General features: G+C 53.3%; 10 protein-coding genes across 10 annotated transcripts; 3 read left to right on the top strand and 7 right to left on the bottom strand.

Annotated features, from left to right (window-relative positions):
* Window positions 1-593: 593 nt before the first annotated feature.
* On the bottom strand, window positions 594-2,043 carry BDP81DRAFT_508205 (dienelactone hydrolase; the record flags this gene model as incomplete). Its single annotated transcript, XM_060595696.1, has 4 exons — window positions 1,459-2,043; window positions 1,297-1,396; window positions 874-1,223; window positions 594-796 (listed from the first exon to the last, which is right to left on the bottom strand). Exons 1-4 carry the CDS (start codon window positions 1,595-1,597, stop codon window positions 594-596), a joined length of 792 nt encoding a protein of 263 aa, XP_060438274.1. The 5' UTR covers window positions 1,598-2,043.
* A 391-nt stretch (window positions 2,044-2,434) lies between these two features.
* Window positions 2,435-4,156, bottom strand: BDP81DRAFT_466194 (riboflavin transporter MCH5; the record flags this gene model as incomplete). Its single annotated transcript, XM_060594369.1, has 3 exons — window positions 2,435-3,388; window positions 3,453-3,788; window positions 4,058-4,156. 3 exons carry the CDS (start codon window positions 4,154-4,156, stop codon window positions 2,435-2,437), a joined length of 1,389 nt encoding a protein of 462 aa, XP_060438275.1.
* A 3,256-nt stretch (window positions 4,157-7,412) lies between these two features.
* On the top strand, window positions 7,413-9,008 carry BDP81DRAFT_334879 (family 7 glycosyl hydrolase; the record flags this gene model as incomplete). The annotated part of the gene is made up of 5 exons (XM_060585798.1): window positions 7,413-7,591; window positions 7,664-8,087; window positions 8,151-8,239; window positions 8,298-8,754; window positions 8,820-9,008. 5 exons carry the CDS (start codon window positions 7,413-7,415, stop codon window positions 9,006-9,008), a joined length of 1,338 nt encoding a protein of 445 aa, XP_060438276.1.
* A 1,587-nt stretch (window positions 9,009-10,595) lies between these two features.
* Window positions 10,596-11,663, top strand: BDP81DRAFT_411474 (uncharacterized protein; the record flags this gene model as incomplete). The annotated part of the gene is made up of 2 exons (XM_060589162.1): window positions 10,596-10,775; window positions 10,876-11,663. Exons 1-2 carry the CDS (start codon window positions 10,607-10,609, stop codon window positions 11,661-11,663), a joined length of 957 nt encoding a protein of 318 aa, XP_060438277.1. The 5' UTR covers window positions 10,596-10,606.
* Window positions 11,664-11,665: 2 nt separating this feature from the next.
* BDP81DRAFT_441798 (acetyltransferase/esterase) lies at window positions 11,666-12,635 on the bottom strand. The gene has a single exon (XM_060591623.1). The coding sequence runs from the start codon at window positions 12,629-12,631 to the stop codon at window positions 11,804-11,806; it is 828 nt and encodes a 275-aa protein (XP_060438278.1). The 5' UTR covers window positions 12,632-12,635; the 3' UTR covers window positions 11,666-11,803.
* A 1,780-nt stretch (window positions 12,636-14,415) lies between these two features.
* BDP81DRAFT_476482 (PLAC8 family-domain-containing protein) lies at window positions 14,416-15,289 on the top strand (the record flags this gene model as incomplete). The annotated part of the gene is made up of 3 exons (XM_060594773.1): window positions 14,416-14,791; window positions 14,886-14,997; window positions 15,094-15,289. Exons 1-3 carry the CDS (start codon window positions 14,707-14,709, stop codon window positions 15,287-15,289), a joined length of 393 nt encoding a protein of 130 aa, XP_060438279.1. The 5' UTR covers window positions 14,416-14,706.
* A 324-nt stretch (window positions 15,290-15,613) lies between these two features.
* On the bottom strand, window positions 15,614-16,128 carry BDP81DRAFT_400438 (uncharacterized protein; the record flags this gene model as incomplete). Its single annotated transcript, XM_060588691.1, has 2 exons — window positions 15,614-15,897; window positions 15,966-16,128. The coding sequence occupies 2 exons, from the start codon at window positions 16,126-16,128 to the stop codon at window positions 15,614-15,616; spliced, it is 447 nt and encodes a 148-aa protein (XP_060438280.1).
* Window positions 16,129-17,580: 1,452 nt separating this feature from the next.
* On the bottom strand, window positions 17,581-19,431 carry BDP81DRAFT_334660 (TAP-like protein-domain-containing protein; the record flags this gene model as incomplete). The annotated part of the gene is made up of 2 exons (XM_060585781.1): window positions 17,581-18,528; window positions 18,586-19,431. 2 exons carry the CDS (start codon window positions 19,429-19,431, stop codon window positions 17,581-17,583), a joined length of 1,794 nt encoding a protein of 597 aa, XP_060438281.1.
* A 461-nt stretch (window positions 19,432-19,892) lies between these two features.
* Window positions 19,893-21,389, bottom strand: BDP81DRAFT_441806 (zinc-binding dehydrogenase). Its single transcript, XM_060591624.1, has one exon. It carries the CDS (start codon window positions 21,095-21,097, stop codon window positions 20,075-20,077), a length of 1,023 nt encoding a protein of 340 aa, XP_060438282.1. The 5' UTR covers window positions 21,098-21,389; the 3' UTR covers window positions 19,893-20,074.
* A 1,471-nt stretch (window positions 21,390-22,860) lies between these two features.
* On the bottom strand, window positions 22,861-24,779 carry BDP81DRAFT_455495 (putative transporter; the record flags this gene model as incomplete). The annotated part of the gene is made up of 3 exons (XM_060593068.1): window positions 22,861-23,804; window positions 23,869-24,485; window positions 24,562-24,779. 3 exons carry the CDS (start codon window positions 24,777-24,779, stop codon window positions 22,861-22,863), a joined length of 1,779 nt encoding a protein of 592 aa, XP_060438283.1.
* Between the last annotated feature and the right edge of the window lie 373 nt (window positions 24,780-25,152).

The raw sequence follows: 25,152 nt of genomic DNA on the forward strand, positions 1-25,152 counted from the left end.
GGGGCGGCAATTACCGGATGAAGAAGAGGTCTAGACGCGTCCAACGCGTGGAATTGCGATTATGGAAGGCGAATTACATCTTCCTTGACTGGCCAAATTGACCATTCTTAGCTCCCTCGACCCTGCGGTCATGCCGACAAGTCGACTTCGGAACTTCCGTGCCTATCTATATTTTGGCTTGGGCAGGAGAGTATCACGAGACGATTACACGAAGCGCGCTGCGCGCCCATGGTCCCGATGAGCTGTTTGTTCCCCCTTCCCGTGACCCACTCTAGTATCATCTTCGGTCTAGCCTAGATCTTAGGATTTTAGATTCGGTCTCTCGAGGGATCTCATTGCCACTGCTAACATGTCGATTTCACCTTTGGGTATAGGCACAGACGATGAGACGAACGCTGAACCTTGTATTACGATTCACGAGACCTCGAGACGAACAGACGATTACGGACGCACATTTCACAATACAGACAACATAATGAAGACCCAATAAACGCAAGTATGTTTTAGACTTCGATTATTGGAAGCTCCCAATATAGTACGAGATCAGTTTCGATCGCAAATTGTTCAATTATGTACAAGAACTATTGATCCGATCAAGCCCAGGTGTCAAAGAAGCGGACAGCCTGGAAGAAAGCCTCCTCCTTGCCAAATTTCTGCCTGGGGTCCGAAATGTCGGCGCGAACGCCGAATCCGTGCGAGGTGCCACCATGCACAGCGAGAGAGAAGGGCTGGCCAGTCTCACCGAGCAGGGCCTCGACCTCGGCACGACGAGCGGGTGTCATGAGGTTGTCAGTTTCTGCAGCGATACTGTCAATAACAAAGAACAATACATGCAGCCCATTGGCATGCAGGGGTGGCGGGGTGAAAACATACCGGCGGCAGCGACACTCGCGGGGCCGGTGATGGCCGTGATCTCCTCGTCGGTGAGCAGACTCGGGTGCGCGGCAAAACCGACGTCGGCGCCCTTGCCCTCAGCGAGGACGCGGAACGTGTAGCGGCCTCCGAAGCAGTATCCCGTGACGGCGACCTTGCTCACGCCGAGCTCCTCGCGCAGGTACTTGATGGAGTTGGCGATGATCGGGTCAGTGACATTGGGCCCGTGCTGCGCAAGGAATGCCGTTGTGTTGAAGCCGGGGATGTTGATGTCGTTCGGGGCCGGGCTGCCGTTGAACAGGTCCGGCGCGACGGAGATGTAACCGGCGCGAGCGAAGCTGTCGGAAAGCCTGTTCATTCACGTTAGCAATTGGTACCTTGGCGTTGCCATGCGGACGCATGATTGAAGACCGGCAAACTCACAGCTTGTTTTGCGCGAGCTGAATGCCGAAAACGTCGGTCAGGTACAGGACGCCAACAGTCCTGTTACCACGCGTGCTCGGCTTGGTGACATATTGGGTCACTGCATGCGAATCGCGTCAGTTTGTGTGCGCCTGAGAGACATCGCGATAAGGATAGACTAACGCCCATTGTATTTGACCTCCTCGCCAATTGGGGTACCAGTGTGGGCAATGGCGGAAACGTCGGCAACGGGGCACTTCGTAGCAGCATTGGTAAGAGATGCGAAGCCCAGAAGGGTGGTGAAGATGGTCTTGCTGAGCATCTTGAAGGTTTTGACCTGGAGGTTTGTCGATCACAGAACACGGTGGACGGATACCGGATGGAAACAATCTTGGGACGGGATGGGATAGCTCAACATCTTTTTAAGTTTTAAGCTTCTCTTCGTTCCACGCGTCTACTAATGATTACAAATAAGCTAGATCGGAACCTATTTCTTGGATGGCCACTCGGACGGAGATACGGCGGTGGTATCTTGGAGATATCCATTGCCAAGACGGTAGGCATGGCGCAAGACCCTGGAAGACGTCATCCAATCCTCTACCTGTGTGCTCCGCGTCTCCGCAAACACACCGTGAACGGTGAAGGATGGAGAGTTGCCGGGGCGGGGAGGAGGTTCCAGTCTGGGCCCAAGGAGGAAGCCGAGTTCTTCCTTCTCCGCTCCAGAAAAGTGCGCCAATCATTGTGCTCTGTGCCCCTGTTTCGAGGTGGCTTTGTTTGCTTGTTTAATGTTTAAATGCAACATCGATGGACGTGATGTTCCTTGGATTCTGCCAGGGCCAAGCAGTGCGGCAACGGGAAATGAGCATCGTTTAGGACGGTTGCCGTCGTGAGATAAGGGGTCCGCGTGGGGCAATTGCGACTTATTAATGGGCGGTTCGCTGCCGAATCGGCCAACAACTTCGATGGTGAGCCTTTTATTATTTGTACTTAGTAAGGTTTCGGTGAGGGTATTCATTCATCAGACTCGGTCAAACTAATCAAGCCCATTCATATCTCAATGACGTAGGCCAGGACGGCAGTAATTCTCTTCCAACATCCGTTATGCTGCCTCTCAACTCTCTGGACACCAAGGCTGGCTAGGTTCCATTCAACCTTCTTCTCAGACAAATCCTAAAAGACCCTCCGTCGTAAACAGCTTGGCGCAAAGTGTTAGAACCGCCCCGACCATGCAAACGACGCCGCCAAAGATGGAAATCTGGTCATAACCGTGGTACCGATTGAGCAACGCGCCGCTGACCGGCGGCCCGATCAATACAGCCATTGATGCGAATGCGATACCCATTCCCATGTAGGTTCCGATATCCTTTGGTGTCTTTGGGCAGAGGGTGAAAACCACGGACCCTCCTGAGATGATGGCGCCAGAGGTGAGACCATACGCTGCGGCAAAGCCGATGATTCCAGCCTCGGTCACCGCCTTGGGCCAGCAGAGAATCGAAATGGCAGTCAACAATCCCGCAGTGAACAGGATGTTGATGCGACCGAATTTGTCGCCCAGGACGCCTGGGATGATGCGGCCAGGGATCGAGGCGCCATTGATGACGGCCACCAAGTAAGACGCCAATGACGGGCTCAAGCCATGATCGATACCGAATGTCGGCAAGTAAAAGAAGGGAATAAACATGCCCACAAACATGAGGCATACGCCACCAGTGAGGCACATGAACAGCGGCTGTCGGAAAGCCTTCCAGATGAAAAATTGGCTCCGTCGCGGGGGAAGACGGGCCCTGACGGCGACGGACGAGAATAAGAGGAACGGCATCATGATGAACCCGCAGATGCGAACGGCCCACCCGAATCCCAGCCTGTCCAGCAGCTCTGAGAGCACGATAGGAAACACGACTGCACCCAGCGAAGAGCCGGCGATGGCGAGGCCCATGGCTGCTCCTCTTCTCCTCTTGAAGTATTGAGGCGTGGCGGCCATTGCCGGGAACATGATCAACCCATTTGATATGCCACTGAGCACACCCTGGGCGAGCATGAACTGCCAGTATTCGTTACATAAGCTCGTCATCATGACTGAGAAGATGTACACTATCGCGGCGGGACGAATGACCTGGTCACGATTAGAATCTTCTCGAAGACGATATCAAGAAGCCAGTGCCTTGAGTTCCACTCACCCATGCGCCGTAGCGATCAAATATTGGTCCTCCGATCGCTCCAGAAGCGAATACCAAGAATGCCTGTATTGATCCGATCCACGATATGTCGTCTGGCGTATGGTCCGAAAGCTGATGTCGCGCGTAGTACGCCTGGAAGACACCAAACGAGTTGGTGTACCCCAGCGAGCAGAACAGGATGGCCGCGGTGCCGGCCGCCACGAGCCATGCTCGCGTGCCGCCTTCCGGGAAGTCATCTTCGGCCGAATGAGTGACCTCCTCTTGTTTTTCCTGCTCTCCTGGTCTTCCTTGGTCTGTTGATGGTGTCGACTTGCTCTTCTCCGACTCAGCGCGCGACTGTTGAAGTACTTCCCCTCGGCCCTCGCCGGAATTGCCTCTCGATGGCCCGCCCTCGACGATATCCTTCACTTCATCCTTGGTCTCTGTTGGTTCGCTCATGGTTGCGATGCTCTCAGAGAACTCTGTGTCTGACAGAGATTCAAGAAGCTTGGATCAGCTCATCCTCAACCTGGACAGAATCGAGGCGCGTCGCCGACTATTGAATACCACCAAGACGTCCACCCCTCGGGACCGACTGCCCGCGGCCACCGTCACGAGATGCCTACCCGTGAGGCGTACATGAACCTTTGGAAAACTTCGCAGCATGTGGGCTCCATTCCTGCAGCTTGGCAGCTACTCGGGAGGAACGTGCCAGTCCGAGCCATTGGGACTTCGCCGATCGACCTGCTTGACTGCGGCTAAGGCACGGCCGAAAGCGCACGTGCGCCGGCGAGCTTCCGGAGGCTCATCTGTTTACAGTCAGTTTGAGAAGACGCAGCCCAGCCCGACGGGACCCCCGTTGGAGGTGGAGAAGGTCTCGCGGGGCCGTGGCATCTGCAAGCTTGCTGGGGCGCATCACGTTGGCTGGAGACGTTTGAGGGGTGACGATGACTTCGTGGTTGGCAGATGGCATAGCCTCTCTATGCTTTAGGTTCATGACGTTATCGACCGTTCTCAACCAACGTCGTCTGATCACCAAGTGGTAAGTGCTGTGCAGCTTTCTCAAACAGCACGTAGCGTACTTGGATCGACGCCAAGGGGAAGCGAATGCGGTTCTCGATACTGCAGCTCCTGTCGATCAATAGTCTCCGACGCAGGCTGTACGTCTTCCCTTGCATGTTTACCTGTGTCATCGACTCCGATAACCTTAAATCAATGAAGGTATTCGTCTGCGAACACCCGCAATATCAACACCGCTTGTTGCCCAACTCCTGCCCCTCATCACTCTATCATTCAGTTGATATACCGCTTTCCCATATACGTGACATTTATCACCAGCTCTCACCTGATGACCACAATGAGGGTCTTTCTAAGTCCTCCGACCTAGAATTTGGGGCTTCGCCGCAACTTTTCAAACCTGGCTAAATATCATGGGCAACCGTCACGTTATGTCGACCAAAGCGTTTGAAGACATGGCGAGCTCTTCAGCAATCGTGATGGTGCTCAGCACAGATTGTGATCGCGTCAAGGTCCTGCCTAACCAAATGGCGGGCGGAGTCTGTGTGCTTGACGGACTTCAGAGTATGGGTCTAAGTCACCTTATCTCTCCGAGGGGGTTTGGTAAGGCAAGGTGCATGTTTCTACGTGTGTAGACAGACGACGCTCTGGTGGACTCGGAACAACTACGATAGCCTCCGCTGATCTCTTTCCGTCCAACCGAACTCCCCATTTTAAATTGAGTCCGACGTTGGTTCGTCTGAGGTCCTGTCACTGCCCTGCTTGCTAAGGCGGGTGAATCTCTACATCGAACACCTATGCTATACTTTGGGTGCCGTAGTTTCTCGGACCGCGCCATTGGGTTCCAGACGAGCTGTTTGGTGATCAAAGTCATGCAGTCGGCGGTGATCTTTTAATGAGAACACCAGCTTCAAACTACACCGCGAGCAGGCAAGTATTGTCAGGCCACCAATGATGGTGGTTTTGTTCAGGTTCTCATTCCATAAACATGACATGAGAATCCTTAATGCTGACTTCTACTTTCTGTTTCCTGTCTTACTCAACCCTCCAATGGCTTGGACTGGGGATACTAGGGTAGGGAGGGTCTAGGGCGAGTGTAGCTAAGGCTTGGTACTGTACTTATGCATCATCCGAGCTGTACTTGAAATACTTCGTCAAAGGTAAGAAGGCTTTGTGAATTCATTGTGTTTCACGTCCTCTTTCTGGGCCGCGTTCCGACTACCCTAACGGTCAGCATATCTTTCTTCCACTTCTAATAGAATCTCAACTTGGCTGTCTTATGAGGTTACTGACAACTGCTCGTAACATAAGGATCTTTCAGACATCGCCAGCACGCATTGAACTTGTCTCTTGACAAACGTTCTCTCAATGCTTTCGTCTATGGGCAATTACATGTAGTTTAAAAGGCGTTACATCGCAGAGCCAGATATTGAAACGATCCTCATTAACGGCAAAACCGCACATGACAACCCCCTTAATATGGAAGAATGCATCTCGAACGGAGCTTCAACCTCCGTGAACCGTGATGTTTGCCCGTTTACCCCGCTACAATGCCAATGGGTGATAACTATTTAGCCCCGGCCCCCCTGCGACTGCTGCACGCCGAGACTCACGCCGAGACTCAGCCCGCAGATCCCCCAGACGCCCTCTTCGGCACAAACTTTGAGCCAAGAGCATAGCGAACCACGCAACATCTTCCGCCTTTGAGCTGTCAGCAAGATTGTGGATAACAGCTTAGCTTTCGATGATACCGGCTGTGGCTCTCTGCCTGAAGGCCTAGTTTGCATGATACTCGTCAGCACCGTTCTCCTGAAATCCCCGCCGGTTACGTCTGTGCAACCCAGAACTAGACTTTGATGAGAGTCGCCAAGAAAGCTTACGAAGTAAGTAGTGCCACGCCGTAGCATGGCGCATCACGGCCTGATGCGTTCAGTCTACTGACCCTGAATTGCGTAGTCTTGAGAGCCCGAATTCTGAGAGGGCGTTGACGGAAGAAAGAAGCCTCCAAATATCCACATGACTTTATCACTCACTACCTACAGCTAAGGTAGGAAGATCAACGAGCCGCTTGGCGCCGATGGAAGTCCGATCCCACGCTGCGAGAACATAGTCGCCTCGAGCTTCACTGTCGACACAAGCCTCTCAGGCCGTTTTCTCGAGCTCCGATACGGACAAGGGAGCCCTGCCGGGCCAGTTCGGATGGTAGACTAGCGAGAGCCGAAGATAGACACGATCGACAAGACATCGCGGCCGTTCCTGACGACCTTTTTAAACATCAACCCGTACATCCCGGAGCTGTTCGCTCACTCCTGCCGTCGCCGAGATCTTGGCTCTTGCAAGCATGACTTGGCTCTTCATCACCCGGCCACCACATCCCGTTGATTCTCGAACAAACGACCAATAGAGCAAACCACCACCCTGCTTACAAGACCTTGGCAGTTGTTTGATATAGGGATTTCTTCGGCTCGAGAAACCTCAGGTCCGCAATCCATGGGACCCTTTCCTCGCAACAAGCGCTCAACTTTTGACAGTTGTGGAAGTGGGGTCTGTGTTGCCGACGGGAACTTCGTCCCGGTTAACTCTTTCCAAGAGTTGGACGACAAGGTATAATGCGATCCAAGGTCACATGGAACTCTTTCGAGCAAAGACATCGTCCCTGCGAGTGTTGGCAATGCAACAATCCGACCCCTTTCGTCGACTTTCGACAACTGATAGGGCCTTGGTCACGGAACTGGACGCGATGTTGCCGGAATCCGGGACGCTGAAGAGAATCACCTCGGGGAGCCTCATTCCGCAATCGTGAGAGACGGAAGACCTCTGAACAAAGACAGGAGCATAAATAGTAAGGAGTAAGCTTCCGTGTTCAGCTGAAGTTCAAAGTAGGCTCCTCACAACCTACCTACCTTTCAGCATTCACTTGCCAACTCAGAAGACAATCCTCCAGTCTCAGTGGTTTCTTTCAAGATGAAGTATACTCTCTCAGCACTTTCCATGCTGGCCATGGCTGTGGCCCAGCAGGTCGGCACAGAGCAGGCTGAGACTCACCCCAAGCTCAGCTGGCAGAGATGTACTTCTGGATCCTGCTCTAACGTCAACGCCGAGGTCGTCATCGACGCCAACTGGCGCTGGGTCCATGGTGTTGGGTAAGTTACACTGCTGGTTTATATCTTCTCTTGAGGTGATTATCGACAGCGCTTGCTAACATCTTCCTCCAGCGGATACCAGAACTGCTACGACGGAAACTCGTGGACCGGCCTGTGCACGACCGGAGACAGCTGCGCCCAGACTTGTGCTGTTGAGGGAGCCGAGTACGGCGGAACTTACGGTGTCTCGACCAGCGGCAATGCCTTGACTCTGAAGTTCGTCCAAGAGCACCAATACGGCAAGAACATTGGCTCTCGTATGTACCTCATGAACGGAGACAGCAAGTACCAGACCTTCCAGCTCCTGAACAACGAGTTCGCCTTCGACGTCGACTTGTCCAGCGTCGAGTGCGGCATTAACAGCGCTCTGTACTTCGTTGCCATGAAGGAGGACGGTGGCCTCTCGTCGGAGCCCAACAACAAGGCTGGAGCCAAGTACGGTACTGGTTACTGCGACGCTCAATGCGCTCGCGACCTCAAGTTCATTGGTGGCAAGGTAAACTTGAACACCCTGTGCCGGACAAGCAAAGAGACTGTGGCTAATAGTGACGACGAATAGGCTAATGTTGTAGGCTGGGAACCTTCTGAGACCGACGACAGTGCCGGTGCCGGCAACATGGGCGCCTGCTGCGCCGAGATTGACGTCTGGTAAGATGCCCGTACCGATTCTCACTCGAGAGTCGCTCAAATCCTCATCATTTCACAGGGAATCCAACGCCTATGCCTACGCTCTGACTCCTCACCCTTGCGAGAACAACAACTACCACGTCTGCGAAGGTTCCGACTGCGGCGGCACCTACTCCGAGGACCGCTACGGCGGCGGCTGCGATGCTAACGGTTGTGACTACAACCCGTACCGCATGGGCAACCCCGACTTCTACGGTCCCGGAAAGACCATTGACACCACCAAGAAGTTCACCGTCATCACCCGCTTCGCCCCTGACCGCATGTACCAGGTCTTCATCCAGAACGACAACACCATCGAAGTCCCCGGCGCCAAGTGGGAGGGTGTCCCCGAGACTTCGGAGATCACGCCTGAGTACTGCGAGCGCCAGTTCGCTGTCTTCAACGAGCGAGACCGCTTCAACGAGGTCGGCGGATATCCCCAGCTCAACGCTGCGCTCAACATCCCCATGACGCTTGTGATGTCCATCTGGAGCGACGTAAGTGTTTCCTCCCATCACACATGTATCTTCCAGCCTTGGAAATAGCTGACGCGCCGTGACAGCACTATGCCAACATGCTCTGGCTCGACTCCACCTACCCTCCCGAAAGGGCCGGAGAGCCCGGTACCGAGCGTGGACCTTGTGCCCCGACTTCGGGTGTCCCTGCCGAGGTCATCGAGCAGTTCCCCAACTCGCAGGTTGTCTGGTCCAACATCCGCTTCGGTCCTATCGGCAGCACTTATGCTGTCTAAGAGACCTGAAAAGAGAAGACTTGAACTGGTCCGAGAACGCGATTCACTCCGAGAGTGTCTCCGAGAGCATACTGAGTGGCGCACATCTCGTTTTCCTCTTGTAAATAACTTCTCTTCTTCCATGGTCGGCACCATTTCTTTATCCCGACTTTGTCCCATAGACTCGGGCTGAAATACACATATTCGCACTACCCAATGCACCATGCACGTGCTTCTAGTGTTCGTTTTGTGCTCCGAAGGCAAGGGCGCTTGTCGGAATGCAGCTCGTCGAAGAGTTGTTGCTCAGAGGAGTATCGGAGAATCGTATGCGTATTGGCAATCAGTTGTGTTTTTCCACGACTGTATTGGGCGTACAGCTTTTTCTAATTACTGTTCAGGTAGAAAGAGAAAAGCTTGTCTTTGGCTATTAAAAGCATCAAATCCACCTTCCCGCTGAGTCATTATACCGGCAGGTATCCGTAATGTACATGTAGTCAAAGCATGGACCCTGGATGGTAACGGAGAGTATCGGATAATCGTCGTCAGTGTATCGATAAGTCGTTGACGTTTGCGTTTTATGTTCGCTGATCGATTCGCAGGTTCGGGTACTTTAACAAAGTTCGTCTCGGCGTCGGCTCAGTTCGGCTCGGTGGTAGTTTGCTACCGCATCGGTTCTTGGTCGCAGGAGCCAGAGTTGTAGCTGACAGAAGAGAGTTCCTGGAGGACGAGGGTGATCAACTTCTATCTATTCGTAGACTGTAGGGCAGGTGAATAGTAATCCCGCGTCCTGACTCGGTACGATCATGGCAGACTCCGAAGTTATTGCGAGCGTCTGCGTACGGATAGAGAGTTGTCGGATAGAGAGTTGTATGTATGGACTCCTATGGGTCGGAGGTCGTGCATAGTGAAGATATGGGACGATTAGCCAAGGCATTTATTCGCGATTGGGCAAGTCTAGCAGTTGAGTGCTGTGAGTGCACCGACGTGACGAACCAGCCTCTGGCTGTAGCTCAACAGGAGAGCGAGAGCGAACTGCTCTAAACAGGGATAGCCCAGACACTATCCGTCTCTTGATTGGTCAGTAGGAAGAGACAAACGTCAGTTTGCGGACGCTAATGCAGACTGCTGACACGCTAAAATCTGGGTAGAGACAAGAAGATAGCAATTCACAAAAAGGACAGAACATAAGGGCAACATTGGTTCTCAACTTCATCTCTCAACTTCTCGCAAAAGTCCTCAAGTTTTCGAAAGTACAAGAGATAAATTGTAAGCAACTTCGACTGTGCTCTGATGAGACTATCCGCACAAACTAGGCCCGAGTCAGTAGGAGCCCCCACCATCTAAAAACATATCGACACCGATTTGACGATTTAGGTTACGGCCTTGTGGCACCATCCCTGGCAATTAGACGGTGGAAGGCCGTCAGCATGCTGCATATAGTTCTCTTGAGGACCAGTCTCATCTCTCCTCGAGCCTTGTTGTCATCCGTTTGTCAAAGAACGACCAGATCTTCGGAGCTGCTGACTGCTGACGCGCCTGGATCTTTACTACATCCCTTGACGCCTTTTTAACCAATGTCTTTCGAGGATATCTTTTCCAATTTAGAAGCAACGACAACAATGGAGATGTGTTTCAGTTCCGGCCCGGCGATTCCTGCCGGGACGGTCATCCCAGTGGTTGCGAATCCTCGTCTGGCGGAACTACGAGACCCTTCAGAGGATTGGACTGGAGTTACGAGTACGGCGGAGAGACGGAAATTGCAAAATCGGCTGAACCAAAGAGCGCGAAGTGAGTCCACCTCTGTACTGTCCGCTGACGTCTACTTTATGAATACGTGTTAGGCTAGTAGCATACAGCAGACAGCTAACGGTAACACGCGTATTACAAGGGCGACGAGCACAGAAGAAACTCGGCAAACATTCTCCATCAGACAGAAGTCCATCCTCCGAAGTGGACTCCGACCCAGCAACAGCCTTGGTGAAAAAGGAGTCGCGTTCCCCGACCAATGAAAACACCCAGACGGCCCTGGCGGCCATCGTCGCAGGGAAGATCGGAAATGCCCCCCAATATATTTGCTTCCTGGGCAAGAAAGGCATGCCAGCCATGCTAGAAAAGTTTGCCGAGAATGCCTACGACGACTACATGCGCGGCCGGCCCTGTACAGACTACCTAACAACCCTCGTCCGTGTAAACGTCTTCCACGCTTTTGTCCGCAACGCCCACGCCCTCAACTTCGACGCAGGGTGGCTGACCTACGACTCCATCTCCCCCTTCAACAAGTCCGGGCCCGGCCTGGGTCTCGCCACGACAACCGCAACGTGTCCGTCCAACATGCTGCCCACGGCGCTGCAACTATCCGTCGAACATCACCCGTGGATCGACTTCTTCCCTCAACCCCGCATGCGAGACAACTTCCTCCGTGTCGTGGCCGAGCACGGCGAGGACTACATCGACGAGGACGAAATGTGCCGGGACGTGGTCGATGTGGGCGCGGGGGCGGGAGTCGAGGACGCGGCGCTTATCGTTTGGGGGGAGCCGTGGGATCCGCGGGGCTGGGAGGCCACGGAACCGTTTCTCCGGAAATGGGGCTGGCTGCTGGACGGCTGCACCGAAATGCTCGAGGGGACAAATTACTGGAGGGAGAAAAGGGGCCTGCAGAAACTCAAATTCAACTGATCCAAATCCTTGCACAAAACAACAGTCCCTCCGCCCGTGTCGAACACAACGAAACATGGGTTTTGATGGACAGAAAGGCAAATGGTCATATATCAGTGTTACTCTGACGTTGCTTGACGAGGTATCTACTGGCTTTACCATCACGAGCTCTTGCTCTTCTTCTGATCTAGAATCTCCATCAACTCGACAAAGTACGGGAGGAATGCCTCGCATTCGACCCTGAAGCCTTCATGGGCACCGGCGACGTCGAGTTTCGGACACCCTAGAATCTTCGCCTGCTCATCGACCGCCTGAGCATACCACGCCTCTCTGCTCCGAATACCCCTCATCAACCCGATACTCGTTCCGTTCTCCTTGATGCGATACAAACTCGGCAGATAGCCCAGTAAGACGGTAAACTCGTTGGCCCAGTGGTTCGGGGGGTTCATCGGATCCGATGGCTCCGTCCGAGGTACACCTTCGTCGAAATAGCCGATCAGCCTAGAGCTGAACTCCTTCTGCGCAGTATCGAACCCCGAAGCCTCGTATATCTCAAGACAGTTGTACAAGAACTCAAAGACCTCGGTGGCGTTTGGCAGTAGCATGAAGGTCGGAGCTTCGTGGGAAATGATGTGCTCGACCATGTCAGGGTAGTCGATGGCGAACTGGAATGCGAGGAGACCACCCATACTACTTCCGAAAAGAGTGGCTTTGTCGAAGCCGAGGGTCTCGATAATGGCGCGTATGTCTCTGGCTTGCTGTGGTGGATGAAGCCTCTTGTTCACCTTGGCTTGACTCGCTGACATTTGTCGACGGTCAAAGGTGGCGCAGAAATATCTATCCGACAAAGCGGTGATGATTTTGTCGTATTGCCGTCCATGGCCGTTGCCTCCCGGGATGAACACGATAAGCGGACCTTTGCCTTGGGACCAATAGTGAATGTCGCAGTCATCGATGTGAAGGACTGCGCGGGTTGGGTTAACCTCCATTGCCATCGTTGTAGTTGTCTCGTGGTCTCATGTAGTCAGAGATAGCTTTAGTTTCAGTTGGAAATGACACTGGGCTTGGTAGATTAGGTACTTGAGACACAATGATACAGGCGACTACCTAGCTATTTAAAGTATTCGAGAAGGAAAAAAGATCGCATCTGATGATATCCAGTCCTGACAGGCGTGATCAAACATTTGCGGCCGTTTCATGACCCGGCTTACAGCAATCGCGATTAGAAATCCAAAAGACGCGTTCTCTGCCTGCGGGGTGGTGATCCTGTCAGCACAGCTAGATTAACCGGATCAATCAGAACGGACGGCGGATGTTACGGACCGGATCTCCTAAATTAAGCTGACGGAAAGGCGCAAGTGATTGGAGATAACGATGACCTTTGAATCCGGACCCGGACCCCGCCCGACAACAGACACCGGGCCGGCGTCCGGCCCCACATCGCCGCATCCGCGATTCTGGCACTGGTGATGACTCAATTACCTACTACCTGGCTTAGCTATATTCATGGTGATTGAGTTCCCAGAGAACTTCCCACGTAGATCAATAAATGGAGCAGATATCAATGGATATTCTGGAGCAACCCAGATCTTTACTTTCACAACTCCCAAAACCCTCGGCAACTCTCGGTAGCGATTGCTGACGTAGCAACCGTCGTATTGATCACAACCATAAGGAACTGAGTGGCGATAACGTGCAGCGCAGAGTTTATGGAGTACCTTACGTATTTCAATGCAGTCGCTCGGGTACATCATCATCATCATCATCATGATCGTCGGACGCTAATGGAATCTGCGACTTGCAAGTATTACTCCGTAAGCAGATGACACTAATATTGCTCTATCCACTCGTAGTCAAGACTTGAAGACTCCATGATCCATCACTGGTGAAGTTCGCACTCTTCGTTCTCTTAGATGCGAAAATCCATCACGCATTGTGACCGAGTTACGGTTCTACGAGAGTTCGATTTGGTGGGTCCACACTCTCGGGAGCGGAAAGCCTCGTGATGGGGCGGCTCAGTTGGCTGGGTCAGCGAACCTGTCAAAACGCAAAAGCAAAAGTCTGCATTCACCAGGGACCTCGCCGCTCAGCACGGAAACGATGCGACGGTGACCATCTAGATGAATACACTGGATTCCCGTAGAGAGGGATGGATCAGTCTTGGCTCGTTCACGCTGGCACATGTACCGCATTACGATTTTCAGGACTAGGTTGTCCCGGAAGATTTGATGCAACCCGGGATCGAAGACTATGTTTGTCAAAAGGCTGGCGTCAAAAGTTTCTAACTGCTCGGAGTAGTCTACATCACCCATGGTCCATGGATCTTGTACTTAGTAGACAGAACACGGAAGTATTAGTCATGTCCTCAAATGTTTGTGAGCTTTCAAGAGTTAGTAGGGACTTGTGCAGGGTCCAGAACAGACAAGATTCGGTTGCTATTTACCGTCCTTGTAGCTAACTTGACCCTTTTTGGCAGTTTTGGGCAAGTCTCGGCTTTCGCCCCCAACTCGTTTGTGGTACGGACCCTGTCAGCTGAAAGGGGGTTCTTTCGGCACATGCCTTCACAAAGACACCCTTGCCACTGCCAGATATTTTTCCTAGTTGCGCGGACCCGGCAATGGCTTGTCAGATATTGCACTTGGAACTAAAGACTCCATGTGTTGATCGACGTTGAGGCCAACGGCTTAGGCACTTAGAGACTCCAACTTGTCATCATATTTCTGGTATAAAGCCAGGACGCAGAACCCCCTTGGTAGAATCTTGAATGAAATCAGTCAGTCTTTCCAGTTTGTAATACTGTCTTCACTCTTTCACGGCTGTCGGTGGTGTTTTGTTTCTTGTAAAACCAAACGAATCGGAAAGCGGTTCTCTTTTCCCAACATTTACAACCTCTTCAACCATTCTTTTGCTCTTGTTTTCACCTCATTCCGTCTTCCGGAATCTGGAGTCGAACGCGGGGGGACCAAATTGCCTATATCGAGAACGCAACATCCGATTAGCTCGACCCCTAGACAGCCTGCCTACTCTCAACATCTGCTAGTACAACCTCCCCCACTCGCTCACGATGCCGAACCAAGAATGGCAAAGCGATCTCATGGACTGCAGCCCATGCGACACCTGCATGATGGCCTCATTCCTTCCATGTATAGGTACGTCAACCAGCCCTACCCAAAACCCCCTGACTATACATCACCAAGAATCCATCTCGTTGCTGACCGACGCACTCCTCGTCTCCCACATCAGTCTTTGGTAAAACCCCTGAGCGCATGCGCGACCCCAGTCTCTCGGACTACTCGCCCGTCAACGGAGACTGCTTCATGATCTCGGCCCTTGGCTCCATCGGTCTGGGCTGGTTGTAAGTTACATGCTGAACCGATGCCCCTTGGCCTCTTTGTCCTCAATGTAGCGGCCGCGTTCTATTACAGTCTGCTGACTCGATCTTTCTGTCCAGGTTCCTCATGAATAACCGCGGCGATATCAGGAAGAAATTTCACATCGAGGGAAGTACGTGTGCGGACTGCTGCGTGTCGTTTTGGTGTCCCTGCTGTGTGCTCATCCAGCATGAGAACGAGGTGAAGGGGCGGACCGATTATGGACCGATCAATACCGGGTATCAGTCGCAAGCGCAGAATATGGAGATGAAGTAGACGCGCAGGCTTACCTTTCGATTGCTTGTCTATATTACAACCATTGTACTTATCTGCCCAAGTGGCAAATTCCTTCCGTAGCTTTACTTTCACTACAGCATTCATCTCCGGATTTTAATGTAGCCACCCGGAACACATGAATTGAGGAAGAAGGGTGCTCCAATGCGATTATGGATTGAATCATATTACTTGATACGGTCATGATTGAAGAAAATAAGCTACGTGAGAGGCTTTTAACAGCCAGACTGCATCTATCTCGCCACGCCAGACATCTCGTATGCGAAGCAGATGGCAAGCGTGAAACCCCCCCACAGTTACCCCTCCTTAATGAGGTGAAATCCAAGGTCTGCATCGCGTTGCCGCGCAGAAGCCGTTGCAGCACGGCCCGACATACTGCCCATTGGTACCATAGCACTCCCCATACGTCGGGACGCAGATACCGACACAGCTGACTCCGGTGACGGGCTGCGGCGGTCCGATTATGACTTGCTGAAGACCCTGTGGGGTGTGGCCTTCGAACAGCGCCTTCTCGCCGTTTGTGTAGAACCTGCACTGGGAGAGGGCGTTGTAGTCTGGTGCGTCGATGATGTTGACGGAGATGTCATTGTCTGCGTGTTTGATCAGTACTTTGTCTTTTACTCTCAATGGAATGGAGGGTCTAATATGGGGGACTAACTGGTGGGATACACCTGTCCATCGGCGGGGATAGTCATCTCGTAGGACGCGGGGCCACCGTGGAAGGTTAGGTGGACCGTTTGAGGGGCATCGCGATCTTCAAGGGGATGAGAAAGAGAGGGGAGAATGAAAGAAATCGAAGTCAGAAGCACTGCAAATTTCATGATGAGAATTCCGGAGTCAGAAATTGTATGAGATAGAGTTGAGTGCTTGTGTTGGTCTGAGATGGCAAAGTGATCGGTAAGACTGACTACTCTAGGAGTTCATCATAGCTAGCGAGCCCTCGCGGGCGTCTTTATACTCCTCCAGATACGCGATCCATCGCCCTGAACCACTTCCTCTCGACTTCGCGAGAAAACATGATGACTCGAATCTCCCTCGTGTAGGTCATCCCAGCGCCTACGCTGCTGTACGATCAGCACTCGTCCTCCCACAACCGTTAATGGCCCGTCTTCGGGCATGACACCCGTACGACGAATACGAACTCACATGGTCTACGCCTCGAGAGGTATTTTCGTCCCTTGTCAGTCCACTTCACGATGCAGTACTAGCAGGATCCCTCGGTACCGTCTTTATAGTAGCCCTATTTCTCACCAATGCCGATCAATCTCGTAAAAAAAGAACGTTGTGGCAGAAAAACCAGGGAAAACGTCCCGAGTGTGGCGTCATTCGGACCAATGCCACGATCTCCCCGCAAGACACTAGAACAGATTGATCCTCGGGCTGACTTGGGTCCATATCGCTAGCGTGCGTGTGAACCCCCCAGGCAGAAGCTGAAATGGCACCGGCATGGAGGGGAAGTGGAACACGTTTTGTGTAAGGCTTTTACCAGCTTTTATTGGGACGTCTTGGCAACATGAGGCACCGGCAATCGCCCCCTCGTCGGATGCATGCAGATTGATCGCCCACCGGTCCCAAGCCGGGTCTGGGGAACCTTAGATCCCGGATCCTAAGGGCAGACTAACAAAATCTCGTATCAGGGCGGATGGAGAGGGGTCGCCCTGCGCATCGTACCGAGCATGAGACTGACGTCTATCTGGGACCATGTCTCAGTTGGGCCTTCTATCAAGTGTAACCGTGAAGTCGGTGTGGATTTGGGAGGACAAGACATGGTATTTTGCGGTATGGAAGCAAGCATGTCAATAGGGAGAACTCCGAAGTGTTTGCCCACCACCATGTGAGATCAGGGTATGGGCTTTCCTCGAAGTGACAGCATGCCTTGGCATCTCGTGGTAAAATGGTCAGACTCAGATGCTGTCTGCAAGATCGGCTTCAGCTCCGTTCAGCTAGACGTGCGTCTGACATTTGCATTCGGCGGTCAGCAGTGAGATCTCCGGGGCAAGCACCCAATCGTGATCAAGTATTTCTCGGAAGCATCTTTCATGCAAGGGTTCGAACGTAACAAGTAAGCTTCAACGTCTTGCGTTCCATTGGAGTCGTCGAGCAATGTCCGACTTTCTCGATGTCTTGAAGCTGAGCTTCTAACATGTAGCTACTTTATACTTTTAGTGATGTTCTCGTATTCCCAGAGTCACGCTCTCTGGAGGCGCATCCTCGAATAACTCTTCCGTCGTCATATCCTTTTCATCGATTTCCTTGATTCATCCCATCATTCCTTAGTAGACGAAGTGATGAGACTTATCATGCGGCGGCGCAAGAGGCGCCACACTGATGCTCAAGCTGTCTGACTTACACGCATCGCCATCCCAAGGGCCACAATCAGGCTGGCAAACCGTCCCGCTCTTCGGCACCGTCCCGTGCTCGAGATACTCCCGAAGAATCTCGTTCGTGCACTTGCTCCCCGTAGCAAAGGCAGCATGGCCCACCGATTCCTGGATCACGACAACCGACCCGGGGTGTCCCTCACTCATTTTGTACGCGTTCCTCAACGGTGTCACGGGATCGAGCCGCGAAGACATGAAGAGCAACGGGGCCGCGGGCCGCCCCTCCACCAGCGCTGCGTCGTGCGGCGGCGTCGTAAACGGACCCGTGAAGCGCCACTTGGGGCGGACGAGCCAGCTCGTGCAGGCGACGCGGATCTGCCCCCAGTAGCCGGCGAAGGTCGGGGACTGGGATTCGAGCTCCGCGACGTAGGCCCTATAGTCGGCAAGAGACATGTTCGAGTTGTCCTCGCCATCGCCACAGAGGACCGCCTGGCCGCTGTCGCCCCATGAGAGGGGAAGGCCTGTGTTGTTGGGGTGGATGCAAGCCTGGTCGAGCTTCGGGATCTCGGCGGCTGCGGTCTCCATGAGGGCGGTGTAGTTCCCCTTGATGGCGGCGTTTATTTCGTTGGCGAGCTTGATGAAGCGGGTGTAGGGCGCGTAGAGCGGGTTCTTGAAGGAGAGGATGACATCGTAGCCTGTCAGGATGTTTGTGAGTTTCCCGTCGAGGACCGCGACGGGGGCTTCGTTGAGGTGTTTCACGAGCTGGTCGACACGATCTCGGATGTCTTGCCATTTCTTATCCGACGGCCTACTCAGCGCGCATTTCTCCTTAGCTTCAAAGCATGTCTCGTAAAAGTAGTCGACAAGCTTCTCCGTGTCTTGCAGGTTGGTCTTCCAGCCCTAGTCACACGTGTTAGCCGCAAGTGTAGAAGTGAATTGGTATGAGTACAACCCTACCCCTGCCATGTAGTCATTTGCGTCTGCGATGCCATCGACAATGAGCCGGCCCACGCGTCCGGGATACATGGAGGCGAATGCATTGCCGAGAATGCTGCCGTAAGAGAAGCCCCAGTACTGAATCCGCGGCACGTCCTTAACCTTTCTGAGCTCCAGGGACTGCTCGGATTGCGAGGCTGCAGCTTCTTCCTTGCGAAGCTCGTCAATCTTGTCCACCATCTCGACCATGTCGCGGCAGACGGACGCCGTCGTGGCGAATGGGATAATGGAGCCGTTGCCGGGCTTCTCAGTACAGAGCCTGCCGTACCCCTGAATCCTCGCCCATTGCCTCCTCAATGCATCCGGGCTGGCATCAAGCGGCCCGATGGCCAGACGCTGGATGCTGTCCGTGTCCCTTGCGAGTTCATCTCCGTAGCAATCGGCCACGGGCGTCGTGAACTGCACGCCGCGCGGGTCCCAGCTAAGCATCTCGTACTTTTTGCTGCCGCCGCTCAGCGTGCGGCGCATGTCGTGACCATTGCGGAGCAACATGCTCACGCCGGAGCCGCCGGGCCCGCCCGGGTTGGTGAAGACTGTGCCACCGAAGGACGGGTCGTCGTCGGGGACGGAGGCGGGGAGCTTGATGATTGCGAGAGCGACGGTGTGCTCATTAGTCTCGTCGAGCCAGTCGAGAGGAACAGAAAGGCGGGCGCATTGGTGGTCTCCGTAGCATGGGTGGTATTCCAGCTTGTGTGAGGGCGTGATGGTCTTCCAGTCAAAGTCGGTCATTTTGGGAGGGTCGCGGCCTATGGCGCTGGTGAGGCCGACGAGGCCTGTGAAGGCGGCTAGCCTAATTGAGGATATCATCACGTTCGTACTGATAAAGACTGCTACGAAGCAATTGTTTTGTGATGGCCTTTGGAAGTATCTTGATGCAGAAGAGTTGACGTTGGCGTCAATGGGTGACGGGTGACGGGTAGACAACCTTGGGAAAGTGAAAGCGCGTTGAGTGTGGCTTTCACCGTGTGCGTCGCTGCTGCCAATCACTTCGCGCGCTTTCTTTTATCTTCAACTTAATGTTAGGGAAAGCGCCGGTGGGCACGATTGAGTTAAAAGATGAACGACTTGAGATGGGGGGAAACTTTCCTTATCTTAGAATGAGATGAGCAGCCGAACAGCGTTTGCTGCGTCAGCATGGGGCCTGCCTGTAAGCGCGGCGCGCAATGATCCCGTCTTACGCATTTTTGTTCAGCAGAACACCACATACCAGACGCCGCCATGCGGAATAGGAAAGGTGAAAACACACATCGCGATATTGGCGAGATTAGTCGAATCATTCGGACAACTCATTTGTGAATTAAATCTACTATTACAAGTCAAAACTTGTGGAGATATATCGATAATTATGAAAACACCGTGACGCCTGCTCCTTAAAATTTCATACTTATCCACCCAACAACTCACTCATCCACTCTCATTCACTCATCCGCTCACGCAGTCTCACTCAACATCAAGCTTTCACATCCGACAGCCGAATGAGCGATGATCCCATCCCGGTGCTGCTCGCCCACTGGTGATGAGCATCCTGAATGTCCTCGAGCTCCCAAACTTTCTTAATGGGAACGGTAATCTTGCCCTCGGCCACCAGCTCCATCAAGGCCCTCAAATTGGGCTCAAACGTTGCGTCGTCGCGCGTAATGTAGTAGAACTTGGTCCTCTTGCCGCAAAACGGCACCATCCCGCGCGCCATAAGCTTCATCGTCGGCAAAATCACAGAGCCATGCTCCGTATCGTCGTTCAGCGAACGCAGATTGCCGCCGTACCCAACCAGGATACCCATGGGCGACAGAACCGAAAAGGACTCATCCCAGCTCTCGAACCCGAGGGGATCGAACACGGCGTCCGCCCCGCCGAGCTCCTTCACAGCTTGGATCCATTTCTTGTCCGTGTACACGAACGGGTGGGCCCCCTGCTCCCGGGCGGCCGCGTGGTTTCGCTCCGACGCCGTGCCGTAGACCTCGGCGCCCTGTAGCTGGCACAGCTTCATGAGGGCGTAGCCGACGGCTCCGCTGATGCCGTGGATGAAGACGCGTTGCCCTTTGCTGACTTTGGCGACGTCAAAGACCATAGCGTACGCCGTGTTCCAGTCTAGGATCAGAGCTGTGGCCTGCTGCAGGTCGGTGCCGGCGGGCAATCTGATGAGGTACTTTTCAGGCAGGTTGACCAGCTCTGCTTCGGCGTCGTAAATTGTGAGACAGGCGACGAGGTCGCCCGGTGAGAGTTTGGATGTGCACCCGGGGCCGTTGGTCTTGACGGTGCCGACAAGGCAGTAGCCCGGGGTCAGTGGGGCCTTCTTCTGCATAGGGTACACGCCTTTGCGCATGTTGATGTCGGCGCCTGAGAAGCCGGAGTAGATGGTTGAGACTTGGACGTGGTTTGCCGGGGGCGACTCGATCGTGTCTTGGATGATTTGAACCTTTGAGACGTCGCCGAACTCCGTGATGACGGCCTTGCGGATGGTGGTTGCAGACATCCTGGATATGAGTGCCTGAGATGGAAGTTTGGAGTGATAAAAATGCGTGTGCAAGGTGAAGCTATTGATATGAAAAGGTTTCGAAATGTGATGAATGTCTTTATTGATGATCTTGTAGTCTTGTGTCTAGGGTCACAACTTCTGGTCGTTCCCGCATTCATTACTTATACTGGATCTTCATCATCTCTAGCCGTTATGACAATGCCCTTCCTAGGCTACATCTTTCGCGATGCGACTCGGCGCCGCCGTGAGATTGGGGGCTAGCGTCGCGGATGACGCCTCATGGGGGTCTGTTGTGCCGACATCTTCACCAAGCGGCCGTTGCTCCCCGCACTAAGGGCGCCACGGTGAGCTTGATTTCACCGCTCGACGGAGCAACTCCAGCAAGATGCGTATGTGGCCTCGGGTTCATGCGGCAGTACAATTGGAGGCTGCTGCGAAGGATGAGAAGGCTTGCTGCAGGGAGGGCTTCCCGGAGAGGAGTTGCGCCGACCAACAGCGCTAGTACCCCATTTAGCTTTCGTACGTTTCACTGGCGCGTCCTTCGCGAGTGTCGCTCTCGCTCGGTCTGACATCGGACCGCCTTGCTTCCCTCGCTCTTACGCGGCGCCACAGGAGACGGAGGGACTCGCTTTTTGCTAAAGACAGTAATGTCTTACCACGGGTAGCAAGCCACAACGGATCGGAGCAATGAGTTGCTGGCTTCTGTGGGAGCAAATCTGACTATGGCCTCTGACGCTAACAGGCGTCAACGCTCATGCTCGCTCAGCCTCAGCATCCATACATTTCAAGCTACATGGCAATATTGAATGAGATGCTAAATCCCCCGTTTCATAATGTTTCTGTTGGTATCACAGGCGTGATACATTTCCTCATGAGGGTGTATCTTCGGCAACAATCACGTCGATGTCCGTGATAATTGCTGTTGTTTTTCTTCCTATTTACATTGTGGGCAGGGGCCGATCGAAGTAGGTGGGGACGGCCTGGGTGGTTGCCCCACCTTAACCGGCCGTGATGACTAAGCCAGTTGTCCCACTTCGCCCAGGGCAGGCGCCAGCCAGCCCACGATACCTGCCCATTGCTCCTTATCAGCCTTGCCGTTCCGACAGTTTCCTTCTTAATGCCGCGTGCATGAAGCCGACAGATACCACATAAGCTCCAGTCAACAAACAACCCTCCAGAGTCATGATGCACCACGGCGCATATCTCAACTCGCAGTTGCGACTAGACTTTTATTTTGACCGGATCAACCAAACACCAGCTACTATGGTGCTGAGTCGAGGGAGATGAATTTTGCTCATTTCGTAGTTGCAAAGCTTAGTAGCGTTGAGGGTGTATGCTGATGCCGCAAAAGATCTCCAGATTAGTAGGCTACGTTTGAGACCCTTTTCCAGGAGGAAGCTGTCGCATTCACGACGCCGCCGCGACTGAATCTTGTCATCGTCAAGCTCAAATGAGCACATGCACATTCACATAGCAGGCGGCGAGGAGCAAGATGTTACTTCATAAGAGTGTGATATTGAAAAAGATTACTTGTCGGGTCCCCCTTTCTGGAGGCCGGCCCATGCGATTAAGTACATTTATCGAGTCCAACCAAGGAAGATTGAAACACATTGGTTTTAGCAGGTCCTAGACATGCGGATAAGGGGTATGATAAGTCCGCAATGCCTAGACCCTGCCGAATGGCTAGAAACACATGACGGGAATTTTGTCCATACGGACTTTGGGTTGTCCCAGGGTGATCAAAAGTAGAACGAATTCGTTTAGAAGACGTTGCCCTTGGTCTGGGTACCCTTCTCGCTCTCGACCTTGATGTTGATGTGCTTCCAGAGGAGGATGGAGCCGAGGCAGAGGGGGACCAAGCAGGAACCAGCAATGACCATCTTGTGCTGCACATCAGCGTACGCGGCAACGATGGCGTCGCGAATGGGGTCGCCGTCCTCGAAGGACATCTGGATCGTGACGTCGCCGAAGATCTCGGCGGTTCTGTTCTTGGCGTAGTCGGGGAGGTTGTTGTACAGCTCCTTGGGCATGATGTTGTTCCACAGGCCACCGGCGATGGCGAAACCAATGGAAGAACCGATACTACCGAACAGAGAGTAGATGGCCATGGCGGAGGCGATCTCCTGGTGGGTGACGATGGCCATGACGGCGATCTGACCGCAGGCGGCGAAGAGACCGGTGCCGATACCGTTGAGCATCTGCATGACTACCAGGGCACCGACGGGGGTGCTGGGCTTACGGAGGGGAATCAGGAGAGCGGTACCCAGAAGCATGAAGGGAACACCGGCGAGCGCGGTGTACTTGTAGTCACCAGTCCATCTAATGATCAGTCCGTAGACGGGACCGAAGAAAGAGGAGGTGAGGGAGAAGGCGTTCAGGATGTATCCGGCGTAGGTAATGCTCTGTCTGTGGACAACCAGGAGGTAAGACTGGTAGTAGGTATCCCAGGTGAAAATGGAGATGAACATGATTCCGTAGAGCAGGAAGGCGCCAATCAGAGTCGGCTCCTTGAGGTACTTGTAGTCGATGAAGCTGACAGGGGCGAGGTACTTCTCCCAGACGTAGATGACGGGGATGAGGACGACTCCGATAACCTCCATGGCAATGATGTAGCCGGTCTTCCATCCGTTAGGAGCGTAGGAGACGATGCTGAAGGGCAGCATAATCATGGAGAACATGCCGATGATGAGGACGATGCATATGACTGTTGAAAACATCGTTAGCGCCTAATTCCGCAAATGTCCGATCATTAGGAATGGAAAACTTACTGTCGAACTGGATCAAGTAGTAAATGAAGCCCTGGAGGTAAGAGCGGTCGTTGGACTTAGCCTTGGCCAAGAGACCAGCCTTCTCAGCCTTGCGCTGCATGAGCAGCATAATGGTCAGGGCAGGAATGCAGACACCAGCAAGAATGATGGCGAAGGCACCGAAGGCCCAGCGGAAGTTGAGGTTGGTGTAGAAGAGGTCGGCGATCTTGGGGCCGGCGAAGGTGACGGCAATGGTAGGGGTACCGTTGATACCGAACATGATCATGCGGTTTTGCAGGGAAGTCATATCGGCGATCATGATGTCAATGACGAACAGCATACCAAAGTGACCGACGTAGTAGATGGTGTGGGCGGCAACATAGGTCTCCATGTTCTTGCAGGTAGCCTTCATGATCATACCAATGACAGAGCACAGGATCATGATGGCGAAACCCTCAGAACGTCCCCAAACGTCGATGATCTTAGCAATGACCAGCTGGCAGCATCCTGACAGGATGGTAGCGAAGATACTGACGATGGCCAGGAGACCGTGCTTTCCGAAGGAGGATGTGACGAAGGCGTTCAGGGAGCCCTGGACGGACTGCAGAAGCAAATCGGCGAAGGAGACGAGGTAGAGCCTTTTCGAATCGAACAAGTCAGTCTTTTGCTCGGAGACATTTTAGGAATCCTAGCCGCGCATTGGGGAAAACTTACAAGCAGAACATGATGATCATGGTCTTCTTGGTCCAGACGGAGGTGATGGCTCTGACACGCTGAACACCACCCTGGAAGTTCTCGCTCTCGGCGTCAGACTCCTGCTTGGTGTCATGGTTGACCTCCTGGACGCCATTGTCGTAGGCAATGTTCTTCTCGTAGTCGACGCCCGCATCTGTGCGGTGGGCCGCATCCTGCGGCTCGATGATGGTAGCCATTGTTGATTATCGGTCGCAAGAAAGAAGGCGACGAGGTGCCACAGTGAAAACCCCAACGAACAGGGTTTTCAAGAGGGTGGAAATGGGGAAGCTGTTGGCAAGAAGGAATATTATATTGAAGGCGAATGCCTGTTGACCTTGCTTGAAGAACCAAGAGGAAGAAGGAGAAAACTCAGATTGAGGACAAGAGGTTCTATGCGGGCCTTTGTATATTGCGCAGATGGACCCCCAGTTCCAACATCCATGAAAATCTCCAGCCGATGTCGCCCAATCTTTGCCTTTATCAGATGATCAGATTAGATGGCAAGGGGCGAATCAAACCTTGGGGCCCATCGGAGGTATGGTTAGGTTCGTGCTAGCGTAGTGGGATCGC

The sequence above is a fragment of the Colletotrichum phormii genome (assembly GCF_030913505.1).
Source record: "Colletotrichum phormii strain CBS 102054 chromosome Unknown BDP81scaffold_37, whole genome shotgun sequence".
Taxonomy (NCBI): Eukaryota; Fungi; Ascomycota; class Sordariomycetes; order Glomerellales; family Glomerellaceae; genus Colletotrichum; species Colletotrichum phormii.